General features: G+C 33.1%; 2 protein-coding genes across 2 annotated transcripts; one reads left to right on the forward strand and one right to left on the reverse strand.

Annotated features, from left to right (window-relative positions):
• Positions 1–4,883: 4,883 nt before the first annotated feature.
• On the forward strand, positions 4,884–13,851 carry LOC134687296 (sorbitol dehydrogenase-like). Its single transcript, XM_063547454.1, has 9 exons — positions 4,884–5,218; positions 7,977–8,010; positions 8,748–8,912; positions 9,534–9,693; positions 9,884–10,002; positions 10,577–10,642; positions 11,563–11,741; positions 12,331–12,452; positions 13,194–13,851. Exons 1-9 carry the CDS (start codon positions 5,165–5,167, stop codon positions 13,351–13,353), a joined length of 1,059 nt encoding a protein of 352 aa, XP_063403524.1. The 5' UTR covers positions 4,884–5,164; the 3' UTR covers positions 13,354–13,851.
• A 579-nt stretch (positions 13,852–14,430) lies between these two features.
• On the reverse strand, positions 14,431–26,541 carry LOC134687297 (ATP synthase subunit b, mitochondrial-like). The gene is made up of 8 exons (XM_063547455.1): positions 26,419–26,541; positions 21,724–21,754; positions 19,558–19,820; positions 18,694–18,857; positions 17,808–17,936; positions 16,253–16,330; positions 15,611–15,712; positions 14,431–14,580 (listed from the first exon to the last, which is right to left on the reverse strand). Exons 1-8 carry the CDS (start codon positions 26,444–26,446, stop codon positions 14,509–14,511), a joined length of 867 nt encoding a protein of 288 aa, XP_063403525.1. The 5' UTR covers positions 26,447–26,541; the 3' UTR covers positions 14,431–14,508.
• Between the last annotated feature and the right edge of the window lie 1,146 nt (positions 26,542–27,687).

Consider the following 27,687-nt stretch of genomic DNA (forward strand, 5'->3'; position numbering starts at 1 on the left):
ATGCCTTTTTACAAACTTCTGTCTTGACATTGGAACACATGGTGTTCAGAGAAAACGATTAGCTGGAACGTTTCATGTTCGAAACTAGAACACATTTACAATAGCAACGATATCATTAAACATTTACGTATAAATTTACATTGGTTATTTTTTTTTATAGCATGATCATCTAAATATATTCTCTCAACGAACCTCCTACTTTTTAAATCGAATTATGGCATAACAGCACCGTTTATATGTGTTGACACAAAATGTTCTACTTCCATTTATACTTCAGTGTGTCCTGTGAAAGTAGAAATTTGTTGATTTAATACTAAAAAGAAATGTGTGATAAATATAGATAATTAAACATACCTATTAAATCAATCTTTGCTGTAATTTTCTTCAGTGAAGCTTCTTCAATCACGATCAAAAAACAAACTTCCGGTACATTAAATACGTCACGCGCTGTTATGTACGCGGGCATGTTTCGAACACATGGCGTTCGGGGGAAAATGGTAAATTTGAACGCATCATGTTCGACGCCAGAACGCTTTTACAATAGCAACGTTTTCATGAGCATTTACACATTTACATTGTAAAAAAAATATACCCAAAGAACTTAAGTCCTTTAGAAAGAAGATTTATACTAAAAATCAATCATTTGCACGCTTATATAAATACGCTCTTTCATTTTTTTTTACCAAACTATAATTTGCTTATGTTGATACAGCTAAAATACATTTATCGTCAAATTATAGTGCGAATCACCCTTATTCATCGTCTGTTTGACTCTGAAGCGATGAAATATTTTTTCACTCCCCATTACAATATTAGAACATTTCTAGTGTTCAATTTAGAACACTTGTCTTGAACATGTGCGTTCAAAGACTGAACACAATGTGTTATATTCTTTAACGCTGGCGTTCAATGTGGAACACGAATGTTAATAACTGAACATATTGTGTTCAAAAATGGAACGCGTCTAGACGCGTCAGGCGTCCGCAATATTTGCAGTGTAGACAGTCCCATACCAATCCCCAGTCATGCAATAGCTTCCAGTCGAGTATAAATTGGGTACGAATTTCAAGATCCATATTTAACGCTCTTTTTTGACAAATACATATGGATTTACGTTAAACTTATATATATGTAGTTTCTGCGTATTTGGTACTAATAAATGAAATATATAGAACATACCAACAAGTGGTGGTAGAACTTGGTCGGGATTCGATTACTGTCCCGACAAAACCAAGGGATAGAAAAATTGGAATTTACTCTTCTCCACTTAGCACGTGGTATTCAGAGCAAACACTTCATGGTTGGATTGGAGGCTTGATAAAGTAGGGTGACATGTCTTACAATTGACTGATACCTTTGGAATTGTTGGAGTGATAAACGATACAAAAGTAGATAGAACTTCAAAAATAAAAAAATGACGATCAGGACATGATCTACGCATATTTCAACAAGAATGAAATTTTCAGTTAACTCTCTATATAGAAATTGCCCTTTCATGGTGACTTTTAACATGTTCAAGTACTGTCTAGTGTGTAGGTCTAGTACAAAACAGAGTTCATACACAATATCTTTATTTGATATTCATATCACTAAGTAACATGTTTTCGTCATGATAAGATGTCATATTTGCCACTGATATGATATATACAGGGTCAGTAAATACCATATGAGGTGAGAGCTTCACACTATGTAACTTATAATATTTGCCACTGGAGGTTGAATACTCAACCCATGATACTGGTAGACGATGCATATCACTCGCAGATGGTTAAATATCTTGGAGAATATAAGGACAAAAAGTGGTTGAGAAGTTTTTTGTTATTATACCACTCTTAATACTCATGCACCAATGTTTCAAATGTAGTCATTTGATTGTTGCCTCCTCGTTTGGGGAATTAAAGTGGTACACCCCTAGTTATATTTTGGGGTAGTAATGCCCTTTACCGTCTGGCGTCAAATGGTCATTTTCAATACCGTTAGCGTCAAATTGGTTAATTTTTTTTACCGTGATTCGTCAAACTATCCTTATCGTTATTCGTCAGAGGTCTCAAATAATAATCGTTACTGTCATTTGTGGGTAAAAATTTAACGTGATTCGTCAAATCAGTCAATTTTTGTATCGTCTAAACAAATTTAGTGTACATTTTATCGTCATGCATAAAAAAATACCGTTAACGTCATTTGGCAAGATTTTTTACTGTGATTTGTTATGAACGTACCCCCCTTACCACCCTTATCTATCTATAATACTAAAATTACGAGGTCCAATGTGTCAGCCGTCATCACGTAAAAACGACGAATCAAAGAATTCAACTTTATATATAACTTATATAGTACAAAGGTGTAGATTAAAAATTACACCATTCCAGGCCCTTTTGTTTTCCAAGTAATTAATATTGCCAATAATTAAGAAGTTCCGTGTCGAGTCCGATACCGATACCAATAGTATATTCACCTGTTACCTAATACCTTATCTGTGCGTTCCGCATCTGACAGGCGCACCACCAAACGGTGTATTCAGGACTATGCTATTTATACGGGTCATAATCACAGGGTTGATACTACTAAATTCCATCAACGATTGTCAAATTGTTGTAATACCTATTGTAGGATGTTTAATTTGATCAGTAAGACTTTCTAAGATAACAATACGAATACTAATCACAGTTCCAGTTCGACGGGTTCAAACAGAAAGATTTGAAAGCAGAGAAAACTCTGTATCTTATAATCAGCATGACTTTATCAGATGACAATAATAATACTGAAATAAGGCTTGCGCATAGTTAAATACTTTTATTCAGTCAACGGACCCGCGATATCACGGGTGTGTTCTAGTACTATTAAACGAGAAGACCTCATTTTGGGTGTCGCTTCTCTTCTTTCCACAATAAATTAATCATCATGCCTCTGTGTCCTATGGGTACAGTGCATAATCGCATTTGTCATCCATTCATATGATTATTCAGATTGAATTATTTTGGGTGAAAAACGAGAAAAAAGAAGTCCGGATATGTTTCCGTCATTGGGCGAAATTTTAAGTCAGATTAGACTTCCGGTTTGCGTTTTTCTGTATACTTTGAACATACATTAATACTACGAATACAGTGTATTTTCTGTCTTATATCCGTCATTGGACGAAATTTAAGTCAGATTAGACCTCCGGTTTGCGTTTTTCTTTTTACTTTGAAACAAATACATATACTACGAATAAAGTGTATTTTCTGTCTGATATCATGATTTTCAAGTTTACCACGGCAGTAACAGGGTTTATTTAATAGAGAGGGTTTGAATAATATATCAATGACCGCTGTGGATCAATTATTAAACTTCGAATTGACTGTAAAAAGAAAATACACATTCAAGACGTCTGGAACGGATGGTTTTAAGATCGAAATTTCAGGATTGACCATTTCGGGATACGGGATTTCTTTTTTTCGAATTTCGGGATGTCGAGATATGTTATTTGTATAATACATTCAGATCCTCGGGATTTCATGTTTTTAAGCCCGGGATATTGGGATCACGGCCCCTCCGCAGTGGCGGATCCAGAAATTTTCATACGCAAGGGCCCATTGACTGCCTAAGAGGGGCCCGCTCCGGTTATGCTTCAGTGATTCCCTATATAAGCAACCAATTATTTTCCAGAAAAAGGGGGGGGGGGGCGGGCACCCAAAATCCGCCTCTGCCCCGAGCCCCCCTTTAATGAATGTTCATAATATACAGATAAGCGCTAAAATTATTCATGTGTCATCAAAATTAATAGAGAAAAAACAACAACAAAAAAAGGATTTTTGTTTGTGGAAAAAGGAGGAGCCGGGCTAGAAAAACAATTATCCTGTCCCAAATTACCTATGACTTTTGATACCTTTTCTGAAATTCTAAAGTCACTAAATGTTTTCACAAAAAAAGAAGATGTGGTATGAATGCCAATGAGACAGCTCTCCACAAGAGACCAAAATGACACCGAAATTAAGATTTAAAGGTCAACTTACGGCCTTCAACAATAAGCAAAAGCAGATACTGCATAGTCTGATATAAAAGGCCCCGAAATGACAATGTAAAATAATTCAAATGAGAAAACAGCCTTATTTATGTTCAAAAAATGAACGAAAAATAAATATCACTGAACCACTGAATTACAGGCTCCTGACTGGAATGTTCATAATACATGTACACTAAATCTATGTTCATAATGAAATTAATAGAAAACAAAAAAGTGGAATTTTGGAAATAAAGAAAGAGGGTTAAAAAATATTTTCCCTGTCCCCAAGTACCTATGACTTTTGATACTTTTCCTGAAATTCTCAAGTCATTAAATCTTTTACACAATTCTTCCTACAACACTTTACATCCTTTCAAAAACGCTCTGAATGCCCGCGATTTCGCGGGTGTGATCTAGTTGAATTGATTGCTTCTTATTGTAAATTCATTGAGATGTAAAAGCGTTGACCGAAGTACATTTTGTATGAAGCGTAGAAGCGCTTCTTTCTAAAATGTGCGCACGGTCAACGCTTTTACAACCTATATTAAATTACAAAAAGAAGCATTTAACACATATGATTACGTTTTTAAGCTAGGATCATTAAAACACGATTTCTATGAAATTTCTTTAATGTACCTGTGCATTTTATGGTGGTACTTCGTGTCATCTTCAGTGTGTAATTAAAAAATAATTGATGCAAGCTATACTTTATTGTAGGTTTAACATGGGTAGGCATTATATTCGTGAATATTTTTTACCCGAGCGATAGTGAGGGCTAAAATAACACGAATATAATGCCTACATGTACCCATGTTAAAACTACCATAAAGTATATATATATAGCTTGCATCAATTATTTCTTCAAATTCTTTAAAAATTATTACAAGTGTTAAAAAAAACCTGAGTATTCTGAAAAAGATTGCAAAATTTCATTAAAGATGATGGTACTTCAACTTTTTATATATTGTTTCCAAGAAAGTATTGGTCAGTCAACATAGTAGTGTGTATAATACAGCCACGTCGCCTGAATTTTAATTCCCGAGATAGTAACTGTATTTTTCTTGTCGTTCAGTATACCTTTTCCATCACACTTTATCTTCACCTAGATATTGAACCTAGTTGATTACATTTTGTAGATAAATCTACTTTGTTTACTTTTGAATAAACTATACGATCGCGAAGATGTCGGATACTAATCTTTCAGCAGTTCTTTATAAGAAAGGTGATCTCCGATTGGTAAGTTTAGCCATGCATAACCATTTTTCATATTTATGCACTTCTGACAAGCGAGACTTCAAACTTAGAAATAGCTTAATTTCAACATTCACACAACTGACGACTCCTTTATAAAATGTATAATGCAATTTTCTATTTACACTGTCAAGGACGTATAACTGACACTGTGCAGACAGTTGTAATGGTCTGCCTGACCCAGGCGATGTGTTCATCTCTAGGACTAAGTTAGGTCCTAACTAGTCTACTGTTACACTGAGACATGCTAGAAGAAGATATGATATACCATAGATGTAATGATATTACATCTATGGTTATACAAAGTATGTTGATATGCTACGTGTATAATGGATGTTTGTCACCCTCGACATTCCATTGTTGTAATAAAAGGGGGGGGGGGGATGAATGGAGTAGAATACATTGATAACTTCTATACATGTAAAAGGAGTGTCAATTTTGCTGTATAATCAGAACTGGGGCGTTTCCCCTTACATTATGATATTGTAAAGTCAATTGTAAAATACTGGTATAGATTTGAAAATATTACAACTGAATTCAGTCTATTGAAAGATGCTTATAAATGCATCCAAGAGCTTCACAAATCTAACATAACTTCTTGGTTCTCATTTGTTAAAAAAGTAAACATTTCGGACAATATAAATTTTTGAACATATCTAGGAAATTAATTCACACTAAATATATTAGCAATTGGTATGCTAGCCAAAATAAAGCTTCTGATGGAAAACTGTTTAATTATGTGAAATTTAAGCAGATTTTTGGTTATGAAAATTATCTTTCTTTAATTAAGAATTTTGATTTTAAAAGATCTATATGCAAATTACGTATTTCTGCTCATTAGCTTAATTTTTTAACTAACTGTGAAAATTTGAAATCAGATAGAGATGCTCTCTTTGACTTTGTTTGCCAAAGAATTCCAAATTTGTCTATACTTGATAATCAGCATAAATTTATTTATTTATTAAACTGTGAAGACAATCAGGTCCTTAATGCTGTTGGTAAATTTATTAAAGTGAATATGAGTTAGTAATTGTATTGTGACTGTATGTAAAAAAGTGTTTGTATCTATGTATCTATGCAAATCAATATTCTTTTTCCTTATTCATGTATGCTCTGTATGCCCCTTGTGGGCCCTTAATTGGAAATAAAATATGTTCTGTTCTGTTCTGTTCTGTATATCTGGAGAAAGTTTATACCGGTATAATACCTTGCAAAGTCAACTAAATCTTCCTTTAATGAAATCTATTTCAGACACACGCGCTTACTTCACACATGTAGGACAGTTGCCATCAGTACAAGCATCTGTTATTCCTAATGTACAGTATCAATGTATTAAACAGCTTTATTACTTGAATGTGTTTAGTGCATACAAGTTCATATAAAAAAGAAGATGTCATTGTGGTATGGTTGCCAATGAGACAACTATCCACAAAAGACCAAAATGACACAGACATTAACAACTATAGGTCACCGTACGGCCTTCAACAATGAGCAAAGCCCATACCGCATAGTCAGCTATAAAAGGCCCCGATAAGACAGTTTATATATCTTTCAAAAAACGGATTCATGGTGCGTTCAAGGCGTGCGCTCGCTTTAATCGGAGAAAATATATTTTTTGTGTGAAATTGTCAAATACAATACAATACTTAAAAGTATGTTCACTTTTATGGAATAAAGCTTCCCTTCAAAAAATCTAGATCCGACTGAGAGTTTTTATTGGTCGGGGATAACTTTTAATTTCGAAATTACTCTGTTTTGCCAGACACGGTCAAGCTTGTCTGGCAAAACTGCCGTTGGACGTCAGAGTAATATCGGACTATTGAGACCCCTGTTTAGTATTCAATTGGAAGTTCCATATCATAGTAAAAGAAAGAATTGACATTACACGACTTTATAGGCTTCAATATTTAATGAAAAATAAGAAGATATGGTAATGATTCCATCGAGACAATGAATCCCAGCTACAGCTAAAAGCTAAAAGATGTGCAAGGTTAGCAACTATATGTCACTGTCTGGTCTTCGACAATAAGCAAACCTATACTGTAACTGCATAGCAAGCTTTAAAATCCCCCGAGACGACAAATGTTAACATTCACAGGAGACGACTAACGGTTTGATTCATGAAAATTAAACAATAAACTAATAAAAAAAATATGATAAGCGGTAGCATCAAATGACAAATATGCACTTAATTACAGGCTCCCGAAATTTGTCGGGGTTAAGCATATTTGTGGAGGCTCCAACCCTCCATCTTACATGGGACAGTGGTGTAACAACACATCACAAGTCTTATCCTCTTAGGAGTTATATACTTTTGGACCTTTATAAAAAAAAACGAACCTGACGATGGTAATTTCAAAACATATGCATGCGTTGCGCACACGGGAATCAGTATGTTTGTTTTGTAGAGCCTCCTATAGCTTTAATCTAACTGTTAACTATAGTAAAAGGGTCATTCAATTTCTTCAGTTTCTCTGGGATTGGAAGTTTAAAAGACAGAAAACTTTTCAAGCGTTTATTTTTAATATAAACTTTATTTTTTATTTTAATATTTGTTTATTTTGATATATATTGTACTAGTTATATAAGACACATGATGTGCTATTAGGCTCTGATCCTGTCAATAATAGAATAGAATTATATTAGGTTCTTGTTCTTTTTACCAATGATGCCCTTTGTGGGTTCTTTATTAACCAGATTAATTAATTGCTTATCTTAACAATTCTTATTTTCTTATTTACAGGAAGATAGGGGTATTCCGGAGCCTGGTCCCGGCGGTAATTATAATGTACAAAAGACAATCTATAGGTGGCCTTCGGCTGTTGTCTGCTCTATGGTCAGGTTGTTGTCTCTTTTGACACATTCCCCATTACCATTTTAATTTTATCTATGTTTTCATCTGAAGATATGAAGGTTCTTTCTTTCAATTAAAGCATAAAAAAATAACATCTCATTTTGAAAAGTAGTATTCAACTTTTCAAAGTCGACAATAACAGTTATTTCTATATGCTGCCCCCTCTTCTCCCCCCTCCCCCCAGCATATCTGAACGAATGTTATTATGATATTGTTTTGATAAGAGCAAGAAAACATCAAATAAGTGAAATAAGTTTTAGAATTAAGAATATTATTCGAAAAATAAGGCAAACAAAAAAGAGAGAGAAAAAAGATTCCGAAACTCCTGTAGGAATTGGGGATTGATCTTCTCTGATTCTGCTGGAAAATGTCACTACATCCATCTAAGTCAGAACAAATTGAATAACTGAAAATAAGCTTAAATGTTATGGAATATTATTTACCCTAAAACTTTTAAATTTAACACCAAATTGAAGAGAAAAAATGCCCATGGTGGAAGACGAAAATAGTTGATGTACATTATGAATTTTTTTAAAGAAAATATAGGTTATTTAAAGTATAAAGTAAACATGCTGAAATAGAATTGACATTTTACACTGTGTTTATCATGTTGCTAATTCCATCTTCATGATCTAAGCTCTATAATTCGAATACTTGCAGAAGTGCAAATTTCTATGCAAAAAGTTGGTATTTGTGGATCAGACGTAAAATACTGGACAGCAGGAGCCATTGGAGATTTTATTGTCAAAGGTCCTATATTACTTGGCCATGAAGCCAGCGGAATAGTCACCAAACTCGGTCCAAATGTCAAAAATCTGAAAGTTGGTATGTATTAACTTATTTTTGCTTTATTTTAACTGAATTTTATACAATTTTCAGTCGATTCTTTTTTATTTGAATGAGTTTTGTTAAATGCAGTTATAAAAAAAAATAAGACGGAAAAGAAAATTGACAGAAAAGTTTCAGAGGTGTTTTGAATTTAAGAAGTTCAAATGACGATGAATTGAATGTTTAACTGATTATAGCAAAATACAAGCACTTCTAAATGAGATATCCTCTTTAAATACTTTAATTATAGAAGTAAATTCGTTCGGAATATTATATGACGGTCATTAAAGTGAGAGGTTTTGCTAGCTATAAAACTAGGTTAAATCCAACATTTTCTACAAAAGGAAATGCCTGTACCAAGTCAGGAATATTAGTTGTTTTCAAAAAAACTCATCATAGATTTATAAGGATTAAGTTTTGTATTTACGCCAGACGACCGTTTCGTCTACAAAAGACTCATCAGTGACACTCGAATCCAAAAAAGTTAAAAAGGCCAAATAATTAATCCATTGTATGTGTTTGAGATTTTAATTTTGCCAATCGATAAGGGACTTTCCGTTTTGAATTTTTTTTGGAGTTTAATATGTTTGATATTTAACTTTTTATTACATACTTTAGGTGATAGAGTAGCAATGGATCCACACATCACATGTAGATCGTGTGAGTTTTGTAAAGCTGGGCGGTATAACATGTGTCCAGATCTGTTTTTCCTGGCTACTCCCCCAGACAGTGGTGCTCTGGCAAGATTCCATGTTCACGCAGCAGATTTCGTTTTCAAGTAAGTGGAAACTTTAGAATGTGCGTTAGCATGTGTCGTTTGGTTTGTTGAAGAAAGATGAAAATACAATAATTAAAAGAAAAAAATAATGAAAAGTTAGCCGATTTAACACTTTCTACATATTATTTGACCCACTACAAAACAATGATCTACAGTTGAAATACTTAGTCTATATTGTATTCTTTTTCAGATTACCAGACAATGTTAGCTTTGAAGAAGGAGCATGCGTTGAACCTCTATCAGTTGGTCTCAATGCTTGTAGAAGGGTTGGTGTCACTATGGGAAACCATGTTCTTATAACTGGAGCAGGTAACGTCCGAATGTTCCATCAATGTTTTTTCAATGATTTCCAATTACATATGAAAAAACTTAACTGTATATAATATACAGAAAACATCTTAGGATTCCCACAAAAGCTTTGCATATGTATTTGATTGATTGATTGCTTGGTATTTAACCCCACTTTCAACACTATTGTGCTATTTCATGGCGGCCAGTTTTTATCGGTGTAGGAAGTCGGAGAGAACCACCGATCTCTGGTATCTGGAAGTTAAACTGACAATCCTAGTCAATTAAGATTAGAGTAGAGTGCACTTGCCCCATGCAGGATTGTAACCCACAACCTGAGTTTTGACTGGCTAGTGTTACAGTAGTTGGACTACTTAGCCGGACTACTTGGCCACCGAGGTCCCTGCATTTTAAGAGTATTTGATTTACACAATTGTTTTCTATACAAAACATTTCATATAGATCTCAGTGGCGAATCCAGAAATTTTCATAAAGGGGGGGGGGGGGGGGGGGGGGGGGGGGGGGGGGGGGGGGGGGGCACTGACTTTCTAAAAATAATTTTTGGTGACAACTTTCAAAATTTCTTCTTTTAAAGGTCCAATAGGTCTTTGTTCTCTGCTTGTGGCAAAGGCATATGGAGCTGCAGCAATATGTATCACTGGTGAGTTATAAATATGAAATATCAACATTTGAAATACACCCACATTCGATCTATGAACTCTCAGAAAATCGGGTGGTTTTGAAAGACTGATTGATTAACGTACAGGGCAAATATTTCATGAGTGTTAAGGACTAGAACAAGTTAACAATAAATATGAAAGTCAATCGGGATAGCAGACAGGAAATTTGAAAAACTATAGAAAAATGACGATATATTGGATAAGGACAAAAATTGAACCATGCAACCGGTCATCATATACGGATTATTTAATAACATTCAGAAAGTTAGTTTTGGAAGAGGTAAATGTGTAGAAACATGCACCTGTAGGCTTATGCATACTAATGACATTTTTCATATCATTATGACAAAACAAAAATACAATTTCAAAACATCTTGACTGAATAACTGATTCATTGATTCAAACCTGATCAAAAAATTAAGCACAATAATTTTGTTAGGCGGTTAGGGCATAATTACAGGGACTTAATTTTTAGCTCTCCCTTGACACTATTTGCGAGTATGGTCTTGAGAAACGATGATAAGGGGACGATAAATGGCTGACTCGTGTTAAGAGAGAGCAATATACAGGATGCAAGTCAAAGACATCCTTGTAGATTTCGAAAATGAGCAGACTAATGTAGCTACAAGGCATCACTCGCACCCGCAAAGTAGAGAGGGATTACATTTTAAAGTTGTAATAACTTGTTTCCAAATCCACTATAAATAAATAAATATGTTTGAACTATTAATTACATGACGTTTATGGATGCTTTCCGACACATGATTAAAGTAAATGTATGTAGCAATCATTTATACCGGTAGTTGCCAAACTAAGGTTCATATTATTGTATGGATGCAGATACTATTTACTCTGATTTAAAGTGTTGTCTTTTCTTCAAATTTTGTGGTAACATTTGTAGATATTGATGCTAAGAGACTAGAATTTGCCAAAACACTTGGTGCTACTCATACCTACCTTATAGGTAAAGATGATAAACCAGAAGAACTAGGTCATAAACTAGGTCAAATGATGGGTGGACCACCACATCAGACTATAGAGTGTAGTGGGGCACAATTTTCTGTCGATCTTGCAGTTTATGTAAGTCAGTATATTAATGTAGTCAGTCTGGTCACATACATCTTTGCTAGCCAAGGGTTTTGGTCCAGTCCCCTCATCTCATACAGGACAGGAGGGGACTGGATCGTTGGTTACCGTAGGCTAACGGAGATGGGTTAATTACAGATTTAATTACATTTTCCATGTGTAGAGATTTAAGTTCATTCATCAAGTTGAATAACATCTACAAATTATGTAACTTGCTCAATCCAGAAATTTTAAAACCAGATGCTTTATCTTTAATCAAAGTGAAATAGACACGACTATGAAAGAGAATATGGAAGGGGGTTCTTCATTTCATTCTTCTTTTAAGATATAGATATTTTTTTCTCTATTCGCTTAACAAAAAAATGTTTTCGCATTATTCTCTATTCTTTTTTTTTAGCACCCCAATATCTCTGTACTTTATTTTTGCTTGTTTAAATTGTTTATTTATACTATTGCAAAGTGTTTTCTTAACATATATTTGAATTTGATATTACGTTGAAATTACAATAACGTTGGCAATAACTCCTATAAATAGTTTGTCTATTTAAAAACAACAACACAATTTTTCAATTATCTCTGCTAGGCTACAAGACATGCAGGTGCAGTTGGAATTATTGGGCATGGACCACCAAGAGTCTCGTTCCCAATTGTAACTACTGTGGCTAAAGAATTGGATATAAAAGGCTGCTTCAGATATGTCAACACGTATGTGTCAAGTAGATAATATATCATAATAGCTTTAACTTTGTTAAGATTCACCTTCAGTCCTGATAGTGAACAGTATGGGCGTACTTCTTCAGGAACGATTAAGATGCAAAAATTATAATACCAAGTTCTCCAGATTAAAAAAAAATGCACTTGTAATTTAATATAAGGATCTTATTGGGGTCTGCATTTCTGTTTTAAAAACATTTTACGTGCGTTTTTCTCTTCCTTTTTGCTAATCATTCTCCATTCTTTCCTTCATTTTTGCCAATCATTCTCCATTTTTTTTCATTTTTTGGCCAATCATTTTCCATTCTTTCCTTTACTTTTTGTAAATTATTTTCCATTCTTTGCCAATCATTCTTGATTATTTCCTTTATTTTTCACCAATCATTCCCTATTCTTTCCTTCATTTTTTTGCCAAGTATATTCCATTTTTTCTTTCATTTTTTAGCCAATCATTCTCTTTCCTTTCCTTCACTTTTTGCCCTGCTCCATTTTTTCTCTTTCGCTTTTTGCCCATCACTAACCATTCTTTTTTTATTATTTTGCGCATCATTTTACTTTTCTTTAGTCTGTATAACCCTTCCAGATCCTTATTACTTAGTATTTGGAATATCAAATTTGAAAATTTTTGCCACAGGAAAACAAGATATTTCATCTTCAAGTAATGGAGAATGGTATTTTTTTTTTATTTGAAATAAAAATATGCCCTTTAATGTTTCTTAATTTGTATTTCAGATGGCCTACACTGATTGAGATGATAGCTGCTGGACAAATCAATGTCAAACCAATCATTACGCATAACTTCACCATTGAGGAAACTTTACAAGCATTCGAGACTGCTAAAAGTGGTGCTGGCATCAAAGTGATGATAGATTGTGCAAAGAAAATGGCTTAAATTTTAATTTAAGGAAATAATGCGACTGAATGGGTTTCGCAATAATAAAGGCTTGCATTCCGATACATACATCTGTATGCAGATGTTCCTGAAATGGCAAGAATAAATCTCACACTTGACCATTATTCTTCACAATTCCCAATAATAAATGCACACAAAAGTTTCAAACTTTATGAGTTTATCCTTAATTTCATTATGAAGTCTAAAGAACATTTATTAAAGATCTTATTTAACTTTGAAACTTGTTGCTTATTATTTATGTTATGTTGAGATCTGTATTGTCTTTTTTAACATATGCTTTTCAACCTGATATGCATGTTACTTATTTCATAATCCATCCAGAACTTGATTTAATTGGCTTATGCTTTTTTTTTCATTAATCTGAAATTTTGATTGTCATTATGAATTTCTAACAAGGAGTTGTATGAAAAGTAACAATGTAAGAAATAAAGAGAAAAAACTCGCAAATACTTATAATAATAAATATTTCCAAAAGGACAGTGTTTTAATTGCAGTTCTTCATCTCTTTGTTTTTCACTTCAGTCAAGCATAAATAGTATTTTATGTTTGTTATTAACTTGGTTTATCTGAGCATAACTATTTTCAAAGGAAGCCACATGATATTTCCTTGGTGAAAAGTGTGTATTTTGAGTTTGAATAGTGATATATGGGAGACAACTCTTTATAGGTATTACATATGAAAAAGTATAGGATTTACACAAAAAAAGTCTAGTAAAAATGTTTTTTGTTCTGTAATATGGGAAAATGAAAACTGGAAAATATAGATTTCAAGCCAGTGACAAAAGGATTTTCTTCGCATTTACAGCTGTTTGCATTGTGTGTGTAGGTAAAGGTAATATTCTCCTTTCGAAGTTGCATAGTCCTACAGACAGATAGATGGTTATGGGTTGGACTAATTTACTCTAAAAGGAAGATAGTTTACCTAACCTAATAATTAATTCACTGTTCAGCTAACCAAAGATATTTCCTTTACCCACACACTCAAAGCAATCAGCTGTAATGTAATCTTAACCCTAAGATGTTTTAATTGGATTTTCAATAATACAAATGCACAGAAATGGTCCTAACTTATAATTTATTCCACAAATTTATTTAAATATTTTATAACAAATAAAGTCCACACTGAGTTCATATCTAAGCTGTTGCTGATTGGGCCTGTGATATCTTCTTTAGGTTGGCTATACAATCAGCAATACTCTTCTCCTCCTAAAAACAAAGTAAAAAAATGTATTCAAACATTTCTTAGTGGTGTTACTATTAATCATAAATAAGTTTCCAACATTTCTTTATAGTGGTATTACTATATATCCTTATTTTACAAATATATTGAGGCTATCATATCATGGTTGAGTGTCTGGATGATAATATACCTAACAAGTTCTTGCATATCTTAGTATATATTATCCAGTGGTGGATCAATGACTTTTGAGAGGGGGTGCTTTAAATCTGACCCCATGCACACCTTCAAACAGCAAGCAAAATGAAAACTTTATAGATATCAAACTGTAGGAGTTATTTGGAATAACTATATATCCATAATTGGACAGACAGACAGAAGGAGAGATGGAGAGACTGATGGCCAGACAGAGATTAAACAGTTTCCCCCACAACTGAAAAGTTCTAAAGGAAATTTCTCCATTTGATTTTTTTCCGTGTCTTACTGTGACAATAAAAAACAGTTTCATACCAATAAAAACATTCACATTAAAAGGGTTGGGCTGTTTGGTGTCCACAAACATGATTAACCATCCACCTTCTGTACGTGCCTGTCCCAAATCATGAGCTTGTAATTCAAAGGTTGTTGTTTGCTGCTGTATATCTTATTTGTTTTTGTTTCATTGTTTGTACATAAACCAGGCTGTGTGAATTATTTTACATTTGTTGTTTCAGAGCTTTTATAGCTGGCTATGCTGCATGACTTTTGCTCATTTTTGAAGGCCTTTTGGTGAACTATTGTTCTACCTGACGTCATATAGGTTCTTGTGCAGTGTTATCTCATTGGCAATCATACAACATGGCCCTAATAATATTAAACAGTGTAACCTGTGTTATCAGACACACTGGGGGACCATAAATAAATGTCACATTACGTGGGGTGTCAGAATACTCTTGATTTTTCTCTTAAGGATAGGCATACTTTGGGACCTTGAAAACGTGTTGGTTCAAGCAGGATATTAGAATACTCAGATGTCGGACTATGCAGGTTACACTGTATATGCTTTTCCAAAAATTTTACCTCTTTTGGTGTAATACTCTTGACAACATTGGATGTGATCCAGTTAACCATGTGTTCTTGCTCAAATCTACGTTGGGCATTCTGAACTTCCATTTTGAAGTCCTAAAAATAAACATAGAAAATTTCTCAAAATGAAGTAATTCAAAATTTTAGTCAAACATTTTAAAACATAGGTTGACATTAACAAAAGATGATTAATGAAATTTATGATGGAAATTCTTCCCTAACACACACACCAATTTATGTAATTTTCATATTTTTTTGAATTTAAACGCTTCTGTAAATTTGAAACTAAAAACTTTAAAGTGTATTTCCAATCTAATCCAAGGAAAATACAAACATCCTATGTGAATGGTTTTACAATAGTGATTTTGTGTGCCCTTTATTGATTTCTGTTCAGTGTTAGGCAAGCACTGTGTTGAAGACACTACTCTTGAGCTATAATGGTTTACTTTTACACATTTTGACTTGAATGGACAGTTGTCTCAGTGGCACTCATACCACACCATCTATACCATGTCTACAGTACTTTAAAAAGTTATTTCTAGACAAATTCAAATATAGTGTTTGAAATATCTTAAGTTTGCTCAGGCCCTTTATAATGCATTTGTTTTCACTAGTCATGTACATAATTAAACTCACCAATCTTTTCTTTACTTCTGTGTAGACTTTGTTCAATCTTTCTCTGTATGAAGCCTCAAGTTGGAGCAAAACATATTCCTGAAAAAATAAAATCATAATATAATTTTTGGAGCAGGTTTACTGGGGAAAAAACATTCCATTATTTGCTTAAATCAATCGAAGCTATCTTATCCTTTGCAATAAGTAAACAAGGCAGTTATTAGTCAAAGTTTTACTGATTATAGTTTCATCCTATTTAATGTACACTTCAAGGTAATAGGCAAAAACAGAAAAAAGTAATAAATAAAATGTTATACAATTTGTCACTATCTATCCTAGTTTTCACTAAAAAAACAAAAAAAACATGTAAAAATCCCCTATCAATCCCCTATAAATCACAGTTCTATCTGCTAGTTTTTGCTAAATATTTGGGTAAAAATCATGAACTTTGGTTATGTTGATGGCGTCTTGTTTAACATTTTTTAAATGTTTACAGATTTTCATTATATACCAAATTTTTTGAAAGAAGATGCAAAACAATGTACAAAATCATTTAATATCAAATTCCATAGGCAAAAGACTTTGACCTGTAGATCATTTTTACCAATGAAACTTTAACATTACCAACTTTACTTTTGAGATGTAAGCCAAAAAAACTGCAGTGTACCCTCTATCATGTATGGTATAATTTTAGTAACAGGTTATTTATTGATTGGTCCAATCTAAAGACACAATCTTTAATATTTAGCCCAGTAGTCCTGGTCCAAGATTTCTTTATTGTTTAAAGCTCACAACAATGAATGTACAGATGACAACGACTGACCTAAGTGGTGTCAAGAACTCATGTGCTTACTTAGACATACAGGACATGAAGGAACGAAAAGACAAACAGTTAACCCTATAAATGAAATAAAAAGTTTTTTTCCCTGACAAGCATCCCTTTTATATATTATAACAATGCCAGTTATTTTTCCAAAATTGTTCCATAGAATTTAAATAAGTTTAGCTTTGGTAGACTGCAGCTAAGGCAAGTTATAAATAAGCAACATGACGGGTGCCACATGTGGAGCAGGATCTGCTACCCTTCTGGAGCACCTGAGATTACCCTTAGTTTTTGGTGGGTTCATGTTGTTTATTCTTTGGTTTTATATGTTGTGTCAAGTGTACTATTGTTTGTCTGTTTGTTTTTTTCATTTTTAGCCATGGCATTGTCAGTTTGTGTTAGATTTATGAGTTTGACTGTTCCTTTGGTATCTTTCGGCCCTCTTTTATAAGATTATTTTTTCTCCAGCACACTTCTCTCAAATCTCTCCCCTTCACCTACTGTTAACTTAACTTATTTTCATGACTTTCACCAGACGAAAAAATAATGCGAATATCAATCATAGCGAAAATTTAAAACTTGTATCTTTCCTCGTCTAATTACATAAAATGTATTTAAAAATTGCAAAATAAAGTCGTTGTGATAAGGGCTAGAAAGTGGTATTAAAACGCCAAATAAATTATTCATGAAAATAAGTTGGATAACACTTTCAGTATTAGATATCATCTTTTTAAACACATTACCAAACTTTACCTTCTGAGCATGGACAAAATCTTTGGTGGCATCTAATGCCTCTTTAGCAGTTTCAAGTTTAGCCATTTGTTTGGTACAGCTTGTCTTTGTGTCTGCTATGGGTTTTTCATAGATCAGATTGTTTTCTTTCTAAAAACATCAAATAGAATTTTTTTCAACATTAATTGAAATAGAATTTAAAGTCTCCCTATATATTTTAAGATTTCATTTAATGGAATTTTATGAGACTGTCATACATGTCAGAGGTGGGTTTTTCATTGACCATATGGTTTTCTTTCTAAAAACATAAAAAAAAAATATCTATGTATTTTTCAACATTAATTGAAATGGAATAAAGAGTCTCCTTGAATATTCTAATTTTTTTTAATGGAATTTTATGAGATTGTCGTACAAGTGAGAGGTTTGGCTACCTATAATGGTTTAATCCACAATTTTCTACGTATTTTTCAACATTAATTCAAATGGAATAAAGAGTCTCCTTGAATGTTCTAATTTGTTTTTAATGGAATTTTATGAGATTGTCATACAAGTGAGAGGTTTGGCTACCTATAATGGTTTAATCCACAATTTTCTACATAAGGAAATGCCTGTATTAAGTCAAAATGATGACATTCATATTCCATTCATCAAACAATGTTTGATAAAATAGCTTTTGATTTTGACATTTTATAAATTACTTTTCATTTTGAATTTCCCTGGAAGTTTGGTATTTGTGTTATTTTACTTCTTCTTCTTCTCTGAAGAACATCATTAAAATATCAATCCTTTATAGTCACAGTTTCAAATGTGTTGCAAGTTGTTGAAAACCTGAGAAGTGTATCAATTCACAAATACTCAGTGGAAAACAAAATTAAATGAAATATAATAGATTGTCACATGTACTCACATCAATTCTCTTTTGGAACCAAGTACCAACTTTTGGTCCCCAAAAATAGGTAGCCAACAAAACTGGTGGTGTGAGCATCATCAAATCAGCAAACACGTGGTCAACTATGAAGATTTCTTTGCTGACCAATGTAGCAGCTAGTCCATATGTGAGTAAATAGGGACCTAGAAAAAAGTATCTACTTTTATAAAAAAAATTCAACCAAATGCATACTTGTATAATTCTTACAATTCTTATTTGAATTGTTTGTTTTACGTGTCATTTTGGGGACTTTAATAGCTTTTGCCAAAGTTTCCTTAAATCCAATGAAGGTTTGACAAAGTTCTGGATATCCTATAATACTTTGAACACCAACCATCTCTTAAAAAATAATAACTGGGGAAAAAAAAAAATTATTGATTTGGTGTTTGAAATTTTCTACTGAGCAAATTTTCTTGATCAAAAGGCCTGATCTCTTATACGCTTATTTATGTATCAAATCAAAGCAAGATATATGTACAGTTGTCTCATTGGCAATCATACCTCATATATATAATATTTATAAACTGAATCCTCACAGCACCATTTGAGCATGAATAACAAACCCCGCAGTAAATATAAAATATATTATATTTTATAATTACTGCAGGGTTTGTTACTTGTACTGTGTGTATTCAGTAGAATCAGTGTCCCCTTGCCTGTAGTGTATGCCCTCACATTTTTACAGTTATGGGTTTTTTGCTTGTGAGAGAGCTATCTACTTATTCTATTATCATGATAAATCATTTATTTCTTATACTATATTTTTTCTATGTAATATTGGTCTCGTGAGGACAGTTGTCTCATTGGCAATCATTCCACATCTTCTTTTTTTTATATATTTACCTGTTACTCCGGTCTTTGTATACAAGGCATCAAACCATTCCTGAGGGATTACTAAAAATCTCATTTTTGGTTTCTCTGGTGACATTTTTAGTATAGGAAAGTTCACTGTATCTCGGTCCTTGCCGTAAAATACTTCATTGGCCTCTGTCCATCTTACCATGTCCTCTATCATAGCCTGATGCTGAGGAAGGACGGGTAAGGGTTTTTCACCTCCAACTGCTGGTGTGGAACTGGATGGTCTTGCGGTGATCTGTGGTAGGCATCTGAAATGCATATGAGATCAAGTTGATATAGTTTAAAATCACTGTACCAGGTATTTGGTAAAATTATTCTATAGCGAGGCCAAATATTTGAAAAATTGTTTGATGTTCCCTACCTTCCCACATAAAAAGCAGACTACCCGGAAAAATGAACAGTTTGGTTTTATAAAACAAATAGCAATTTGGTCAGAATTTTGAATAAGTTGATATAGGTGGAGAGCAACACTAACAGCCAGGTCACAGTAAAAGATTATTTTTTTCCGGCTCAAACATGTTTTTTTTTATTTAAACATTGTTTATGGCAAGTTGGAAGCTTTTGACAAAACAAATTTCTTACTTGCCTAACCAAACCTAGAAGGAAAAGGATGACAACATCAAACAAAGATGATCAAAGAATTTTCAAAGGGTGGCCTGAACTTTTGTGATTTTGTGATTGTAGTATATGGCAGGGTTGTAAATTAATCTTGTTGATTTTGGTGGATAAATGAGAAATATAGATTCCTACACTGCAACAAGTGTATTACGATATTTCTCCACTCGAGACAGTAAAATTTTAATATTTAAAGTGTGAGGCTTGCCAAGCTCTTTAAATAACTGAAATTAAACTGTCGAGAGTGGAGAAATTTCGTTATACACGAGTTATAGTGTAGGAATCTATTTCACTAATGATTTTTATCCTTCTTTCTCAAATATTTTCAGAAACTTGTGTTCTTTATATGCAATGTCATCCGGCATGGTCGCCTTTTTTCATGACGTCACAATAGGAAAATTCAGAAGAAAACAAAACATTTAGATGTCATAATCAAATTTCGACTAATCATTTGCAGAGAACAGATTTTTCACTAGTGAGGAGAAATATTTTTTCTCACACCGGTCAGGAAATGTGAAAATAGCACAAAAATTAGAGAACTACAAATTTAAATGATCAACAAAGTACAATTTCTTTTCAAATGATTATATTCATACTCTCATAAAACCACAAAAAGAAAAATATCCACAAAATCTAATTTTTCTTTGATCCACGAAAATAAATGAATCCACAGCATGTATAGCATATAAAGTCTTTTACCCTTTATACCATTTCATAACATTAATTCTACTATCAATTTTATAATTCTTTTCCAATTATTTTCATAGATATCTTTCCTTGAACAGACTGAAATTCTTTTTGAAAGAATATGCACATAAAGTCATTGCGAAGGAATTAATGTCAGTGGTTTTTTTAATATTTTCTGCCAAGTCTCAGTGTTGAAGACTGTACTTTGACTTTAAATGGTTTACTTTCACAAATTGTGACTTGGGTGCTGTGGAGAGTTGTCTTATTGGCACACATACCACATCTTCTTATATCTATAGTCTGTAATTTGTAGATATTTACATCTTCAATGCACAGTAGTAGCATTGTCATTATTAGGCACTCATCATATCAAAGGCCTTAATGTGACTATGAGATTAATAAGAGTGGTTAATTTGCTTAGGGTTTTGTTTTGTGCGCTGGAATTTTGGGTCATAAACATGAACAGTATTATATATCTGCTAAGAATTGAAAGAATTAATTACATGTACTAAAACTACGTGCAATGAACTTGTTCAGGATGGTTTCTTTCAGATCATTATGAATTGACAAATACAATTGCAATACTTCTTTTATTAGTATTACTGTATAATTTTCACAAGCATTTTATTTTCAAAAGGGGAAAAATAACGCCAATATAAATCTTCACAAATATGTAAAACTTGAATTTTCCCTCATCTACATGTACCTCACACAGTTACATGTCTTAACAAGTAAATTTTACAATTGTGAAATGAAATTGCTGTGAATTATGCTTAATAGGGATTAAGTAATAGTGACAATAAATTGGTTTAAAGTAGTTACAAATGTATGCTGTGCTTTTATGCTTACCTCTGCAATCCACAAAACCTCCCAACAGAAGCTGAAAAATAAAAAATAAAAACATGAAAAATAACAGTGTACCACTACCTAGCGGAAATAGAGTGCCACGTACACCACTCTAACCTTATACATTGTAAGTGTCCTTGTTTGTTGCAATTTCCATGACACATTTTAACAAGCAATGTCAACTGATTTAAAACATCTTCAATAATGTGTAGTTATTTCCCATAAGAGTTGATTTTCATTAAAGTATGTTTTAAGATAATTGAAATGATAAACTAACAAATTTTAAACTCCTAGCCTTGTACTACATACATGTATGATGAAATGTGACTCTTCACTGAAATTCAAAATACATGTACCATGAGCAACATGTTGGGTAATTAGTTGACCAGGCATTGAATTGATTCTGACAATTTGTTCTGCATTTTGTAACAGAAACCCTTAAATCTAATATAACTCTTCCTTCTCCTAATTATAAATTCTGAATTTTCGTCTATTAAAACTTATATTTGTGGTCCCCTTACCAGTAAACTCAATTTTGAGACAAAGTTAAATGTATAAATTATAATATGGTGTCCAATAGAACAGCACAAAAAAATGATCTGCATGCATGAATGAAAACTGAGCCAGGTTTGTGTAAGTCAACATGGTCAATGACTTGGGCTTGAAAAAAAACTTAATAGTTTAATACTATACAATGTACACTGTAGCTGGTTTATAGTTCAGTTGATCAAATCACATTCAGATATATACATACAAGTTTCTGTAACCTACACTCCATGTCATGCATTTATAATAATAAGTATTTTTGGTGCACTCCCTTCATGTATGTGGGTTAAAAAGATTAAATATTTATGGGGCCACATAAAAAAGCACTCATAAATGCATACGGCTATTAAGCGACTGCTAATTTCAAACACTCATTTTTGTTCTGAAGTCTCTTCCTTACCATTTCGACTAACAAATCTTAACAAAGCCCAAATCCAATTGACATATAATTGAAAGAGACTTAAGTTGTGAATATCAATCTGACAATTAAGAAATTAAGCCTCAGTATATCTTTTTAAAAATGTGATAACCAGATGCTCCGCAGGGCGCAGCTTTACACAACTGCAGACTTCGAACCCTAAACAGTTGTTATTTGAAAATGAAAGTACTAAAGCGACACCTACCGGAAATACATTTTCGGCTCTCTCTGGCATGTCTGGGGTTTACGATAATTGTTATATGTTTTTCGGAAGTGATCAAGTCTACAGTATTTTAGATTTCGATAATGTAAAAATGGCGGGAATTATTAGGAACACACTATCTCATTGTTGTCATATGCGGGTAAACTCCTGAGAGAGCCGAAAGTATATTTTCCGGTAGGTGTCGCTTTTGTACTTTCATTTTCAAATGTACAGCCTCGATTCGTTCTATTTACCTGTAAGATACCTGTAAGATCGTTGTGGGGCTCATATGGAAGGATCCTATCCTTTTTAGCCCACCATATTTTGGTACACTTTCAAAAACTGATACAATCATCAATCCTGCATGATTTGGTGCATTATTTCACACAATTAAAAAGTTATATATAAAACTATTTGTGTCCTCATCAATTTCCTAACTGATACATGACTGACTCCTAATGACGGTCTATACTCATTTTAAAGGCTTCCACAGTTTCAGTGGTAGGTTATTCCAATCATTAATAATACGTTGTGAGAAATTTCTTAATCGAAAAGAAGTGTTACATCTAGGTTTTGCTAATTTCCAATTATGCCCACGGGTATTAGAACTGATGACAGTAAAAAATCTTTCATATTAAAGATATATCTTCGATTCCTTTTAATATTTTGAACGCTTGTATCTATTTCAGAAATATATTTTAAATATAGGATATAAAATTTTACAACAATAATTTGAAGCATCCTTGCAAATGAGCTTCCTCCTTTGTGTTTTTTCAGGGGTTTATATGGAACCTAAACCTGGCATTTGTAACAAACCCCTTTATTTAGGCAGTGTCTGCGCGTACCCGCATGCGGGTACGAATAGTCAAATTGCCGTTCTAGGCTGTGCGTACCCACATCCGGTTTTCTAAAAAAATGCCATCGGATCGGGTATAAAATGTGAAATATCTACGGAAATTATCGATAATATGGGGATATCGTGTAGAACAAAGACTTATATACGTCCCTGTGTACGACGAGTGAAGAGTACGCAAAATAATATTTTCAAATTGTATTTATTAAATAATGATACATAATAAACATTGCAAAATTAAATGCACAATGATGAAAAATGAAACTGTACAGTCCCTGTAAAAGAAAAACATGATAGAAATTAATACTAAAGTAATGCATATTTAAAGAATATTTTTTTTTATAAATTAAGCATATACCCATATGACAATGTATGATATTTTAAAATAATCTTTAAGTAAAATGTATAACAGAAACTAAAATTTTAAAATATATGAAACTTCTTAAATTAAAGCTTGAGTTTATAAAAATTAAAATTTAAAGAAGCAAGTAATAATGAATAGTGAAACGTGAACGTAGGCTGGCAACATTTGAAATGTGCAGACGGGTTGAAATCTGTGCCAAAACAATCATATTTGATATGTAAAATCTGTTCCAAATCTTAATTAGTTACATGAATCTTTAATAATTGGTTGAAATTGATATCATTACTTGCTTCTTTAATTTTTATAAACTCAAGCTTTAATTTTATTAGTTTTATTTTACTTTTTTCTTTTCAGGGACTGTACAGTTTCATTTTCAATCATTGTGCATTTAAATTATATATCATTGTTTAATAAATACAATTTGAAAATAATATTTTTTCATATCATTCACTCGTTCTACACGAAATCCCCATATTATCGATAATTTTCGTAGATATTTCACGTTTCATACCCGATCCGATGGCATTTCATTAGTGTTGTGAATTAGTTATAGTTTCTTTATACTCTTTTATTTGTTTAACGTTTTACCGCCATTTACGTAACAATAGGCCTGCAACGTCGTCACTTGGCGACGTCTCTCTTGTATATCATAGACTAGTAAAGCATACGAAACATTGAAGACGCTTTTGTGTTTACTTATATCGATACGTCCAAAATATTGGTGCCATGACCAAAGGATAGAGTCACCGATATGATACCGTTTACGACAACTGGTGTTGATTTCGCTGGACCACTATTCGTTAAAGATAATGGACTTGTTGCAAAATCGTATATTTGCCTATTCACATGTGCTTGTATTCGTGCCGTACACCTAGAACTTGTTACAGATATGACAATCGAATCATTCAAATTAGCGTTTAGACGATTCGTAAGTAGGAGAGGAATTCCGAGTACTGTGTATTCCGATAATGCACCAACCTTTGTTTCCGCCTCACATGACATTCGGAAGGAAATGAACATTCAAATTAATTGGAAATTTATTCCGAAAGCAGCACCGTGGTACGGTGGATGGTGGGAGAGACTAGTTGGAATTACGAAAACAACATTAAAAAAAGTGCTCGGAAAATCACAAGTAAATTCTGACCTATTACGAACAATTTTGATAGAAATTGAACGTGTAATCAACGATCGTCCGATTACATATGTGTCGTCCGACATCCGAGATCCAGAGCCGCTAACGCTGTCACATCTACTGCAGGGAAGAAGATTATCGCAAGACAACAATTCTGATTCAGAGGACAATAATTTGAATTTAGATTTCACAGAGGCAAACAACCGTTTAAATCATAAAGTAACTTTGATTGAACACTTTACAAAACGATGGAGAATGGAATACCTCACCGGATTACGAGAATTTCATCGCGTCGCCGGAGACCAAAGCGCACATGTGAAAATCAGTTCCGTCGTACAAATCATGGACAATTCACCGAGAATGATGTGGAGACTAGCTGTTATAGAAGACTTGATCACCGGGAAGGATGGAGTCGTAAGAGCAGTCAAACTACGTACACCAAATGGACTGATAACCACAAGACCAATTGTGAAACTGGTGCCACTGGAAATATGAACTTTAATTGTTAAAAGTGTTTTTTCAATACCCTTTTATATGAACAAAATATGAACAGTAATTGCATTTTGCGGCCCCCAGAATGTTGTGAATTAGTTATAGTTTCTTTATACTCTTTTATTTGTTTAACGTTTTACCGCCATTTACGTAACAATAGGCCCGCAACGTCGTCACTTGGCGACGTCTCTCTTGTATATCATAGACTAGTAAAGCATACGAAACATTGAAGACGCTTTTGTGTTTACTTATATCGATACGTCCAAAATAATTAGAAACCCGGATGTGGGTACGCGCAGCCTAGAACTGCAATTTGACTAGTCGTACCCGCATGCGGGTACGCGCAGACACTGCCCTTTATTTAAGAACAGTAGACACTAAACCCAAAGTGACGATGAACCAAAACAAGTTTCCATAGTTTGTGACCACTTTAAAAAAGTGTTGCATACTTGTTTGAAAACTGAAGACATCAATAAACAAATATAGTAACATACCGGCATATATAATTTTTATATTAAACAGAAATTACTGACACTGTAGGAAGATTCAGGCTAAGATTTTGACACACTCTATAATGTGTTTTTTAGTTGCGTATTTTTAATTCTATCGATTTGAGCATAAACTATTGACTTAAAGGAAATGTTTCGCATTCTGTAAAAGAAGAAAAACATCGAAAATCTTCGACAATTACCTGATTTTAATGCTAGTCTTGACAGCATTTTCGTTGACCTTCGGAGAGAACTAACTACCGGAAGTCGTCAATTTGCAAGACAGAATGTCGCAAATCGCCGATATTTTACACCACTGTGCAATAAGGGAAAAATCATTTCATGATTAATTTTGTACAAACTGATAACCCAAATTTATTTTTTTCTAGCTTACAATGTTAGTTTAATTTTAGTATTAAATAAAAAAAAAATGTATTTGAAGGATGTCGTAAATTTCGTCTGCAAACTGTAAAATCAAGAACTGGTAACTTTTTACACTTTCTTCTAAAAGTTTTAATAAGATTTGTTGCACCGACAAGTAAATGTTAACAATTCTCAAACTGACGTTGTAATCCAGGCTTTCCCATAAATTGAAATAGAACATATATTTTTATAGCCTATAACAACCATGACCAGGGGTAGTGTTTTTTTTTTTATTATTCAAATGTATCACTATAAAGCTGGTCAACAAAAATCCCTGTTGCCCCAAAATCATGTTCACTCCAATTCATGTATGCCTCTTTTCATGTGCCAAACTACAGGTTTGACACCCCATAATATAACGTGAAGACCTTGACTGTCAAGCGTTGAACTGTCATTTTCGGCTACAATTTAGTCAAATAGACAACTTTCGACTTTGATGCATTTCTGTTAAAAACTCTGGTTTTAGTGAATGTCATTTGTGCGTTTGGAGGCGTCTTCACTTCCATTCCAATGTTGAGCAAGTGGTTGGAAAACGATAATTCTATATTGAACGAATTATTCAGCAAATTGAATTTTCAAAATTGACAATCAGCATTGCTGTCATTAGGGAATTGTCATTAAGTACCTACAGAACAACCATTATTTCTAGTTTATCCTGCACAATGACGATCACTAAGATGCTTGATGAACCTTAATAGTGCAGGGATACAGGCGACCCCCTCTCTCTGGTACATGTAAATGACTTCATAAACATGATAAAGGAGTGTTTAATTGACGAGTTTTTTCCGGTGACAGATGAACTCGAATGTGGTCTATTGGTTAAAATAACCATGATTTGCTAAAGTATCCTTATATATCTTGATTCCATAAATGTCTCAAATGTCTCAAATAATTATTAAAGTCAAAAAAATTTCACCTGATCTGTCAAAATCTGTTTTTACTGTCTAAAAGAAAGTGTTTATTTTATCGTCATGCACAAAAAATTACGTAAATGTCATTTGTTAAGAATGTTTACCGTTATTTGTCATGAAAGTATCCCCATTATGACC

Source organism: Mytilus trossulus, chromosome 10 (assembly GCF_036588685.1).
Source record: "Mytilus trossulus isolate FHL-02 chromosome 10, PNRI_Mtr1.1.1.hap1, whole genome shotgun sequence".
In the NCBI taxonomy this organism is placed as follows: domain Eukaryota; kingdom Metazoa; phylum Mollusca; class Bivalvia; order Mytilida; family Mytilidae; genus Mytilus; species Mytilus trossulus.

Coding starts and splice junctions, on each gene's coding strand:
- LOC134687296 (XM_063547454.1), top strand. CDS start 5,165: ATGTCGGATACTAATCTTTCAGCAGTTCTTTATAAGAAAGGTGATCTC. Junction 9,694..9,883: donor GCAGCAGATTTCGTTTTCAA/GTAAGTGGAAAC, acceptor ATTCTTTTTCAG/ATTACCAGACAATGTTAGCT. Junction 12,453..13,193: donor TGCTTCAGATATGTCAACAC/GTATGTGTCAAG, acceptor TTTGTATTTCAG/ATGGCCTACACTGATTGAGA.
- LOC134687297 (XM_063547455.1), bottom strand. CDS start 26,446: ATGCTGTCAAGACTAGCATTAAAATCAG. Junction 17,937..18,693: donor GGTTCCAAAAGAGAATTGAT/GTGAGTACATGT, acceptor TGATGTTTTTAG/AAAGAAAACAATCTGATCTA. Junction 16,331..17,807: donor ATTTTGTCCATGCTCAGAAG/GTAAAGTTTGGT, acceptor TTATTTTTTCAG/GAATATGTTTTGCTCCAACT.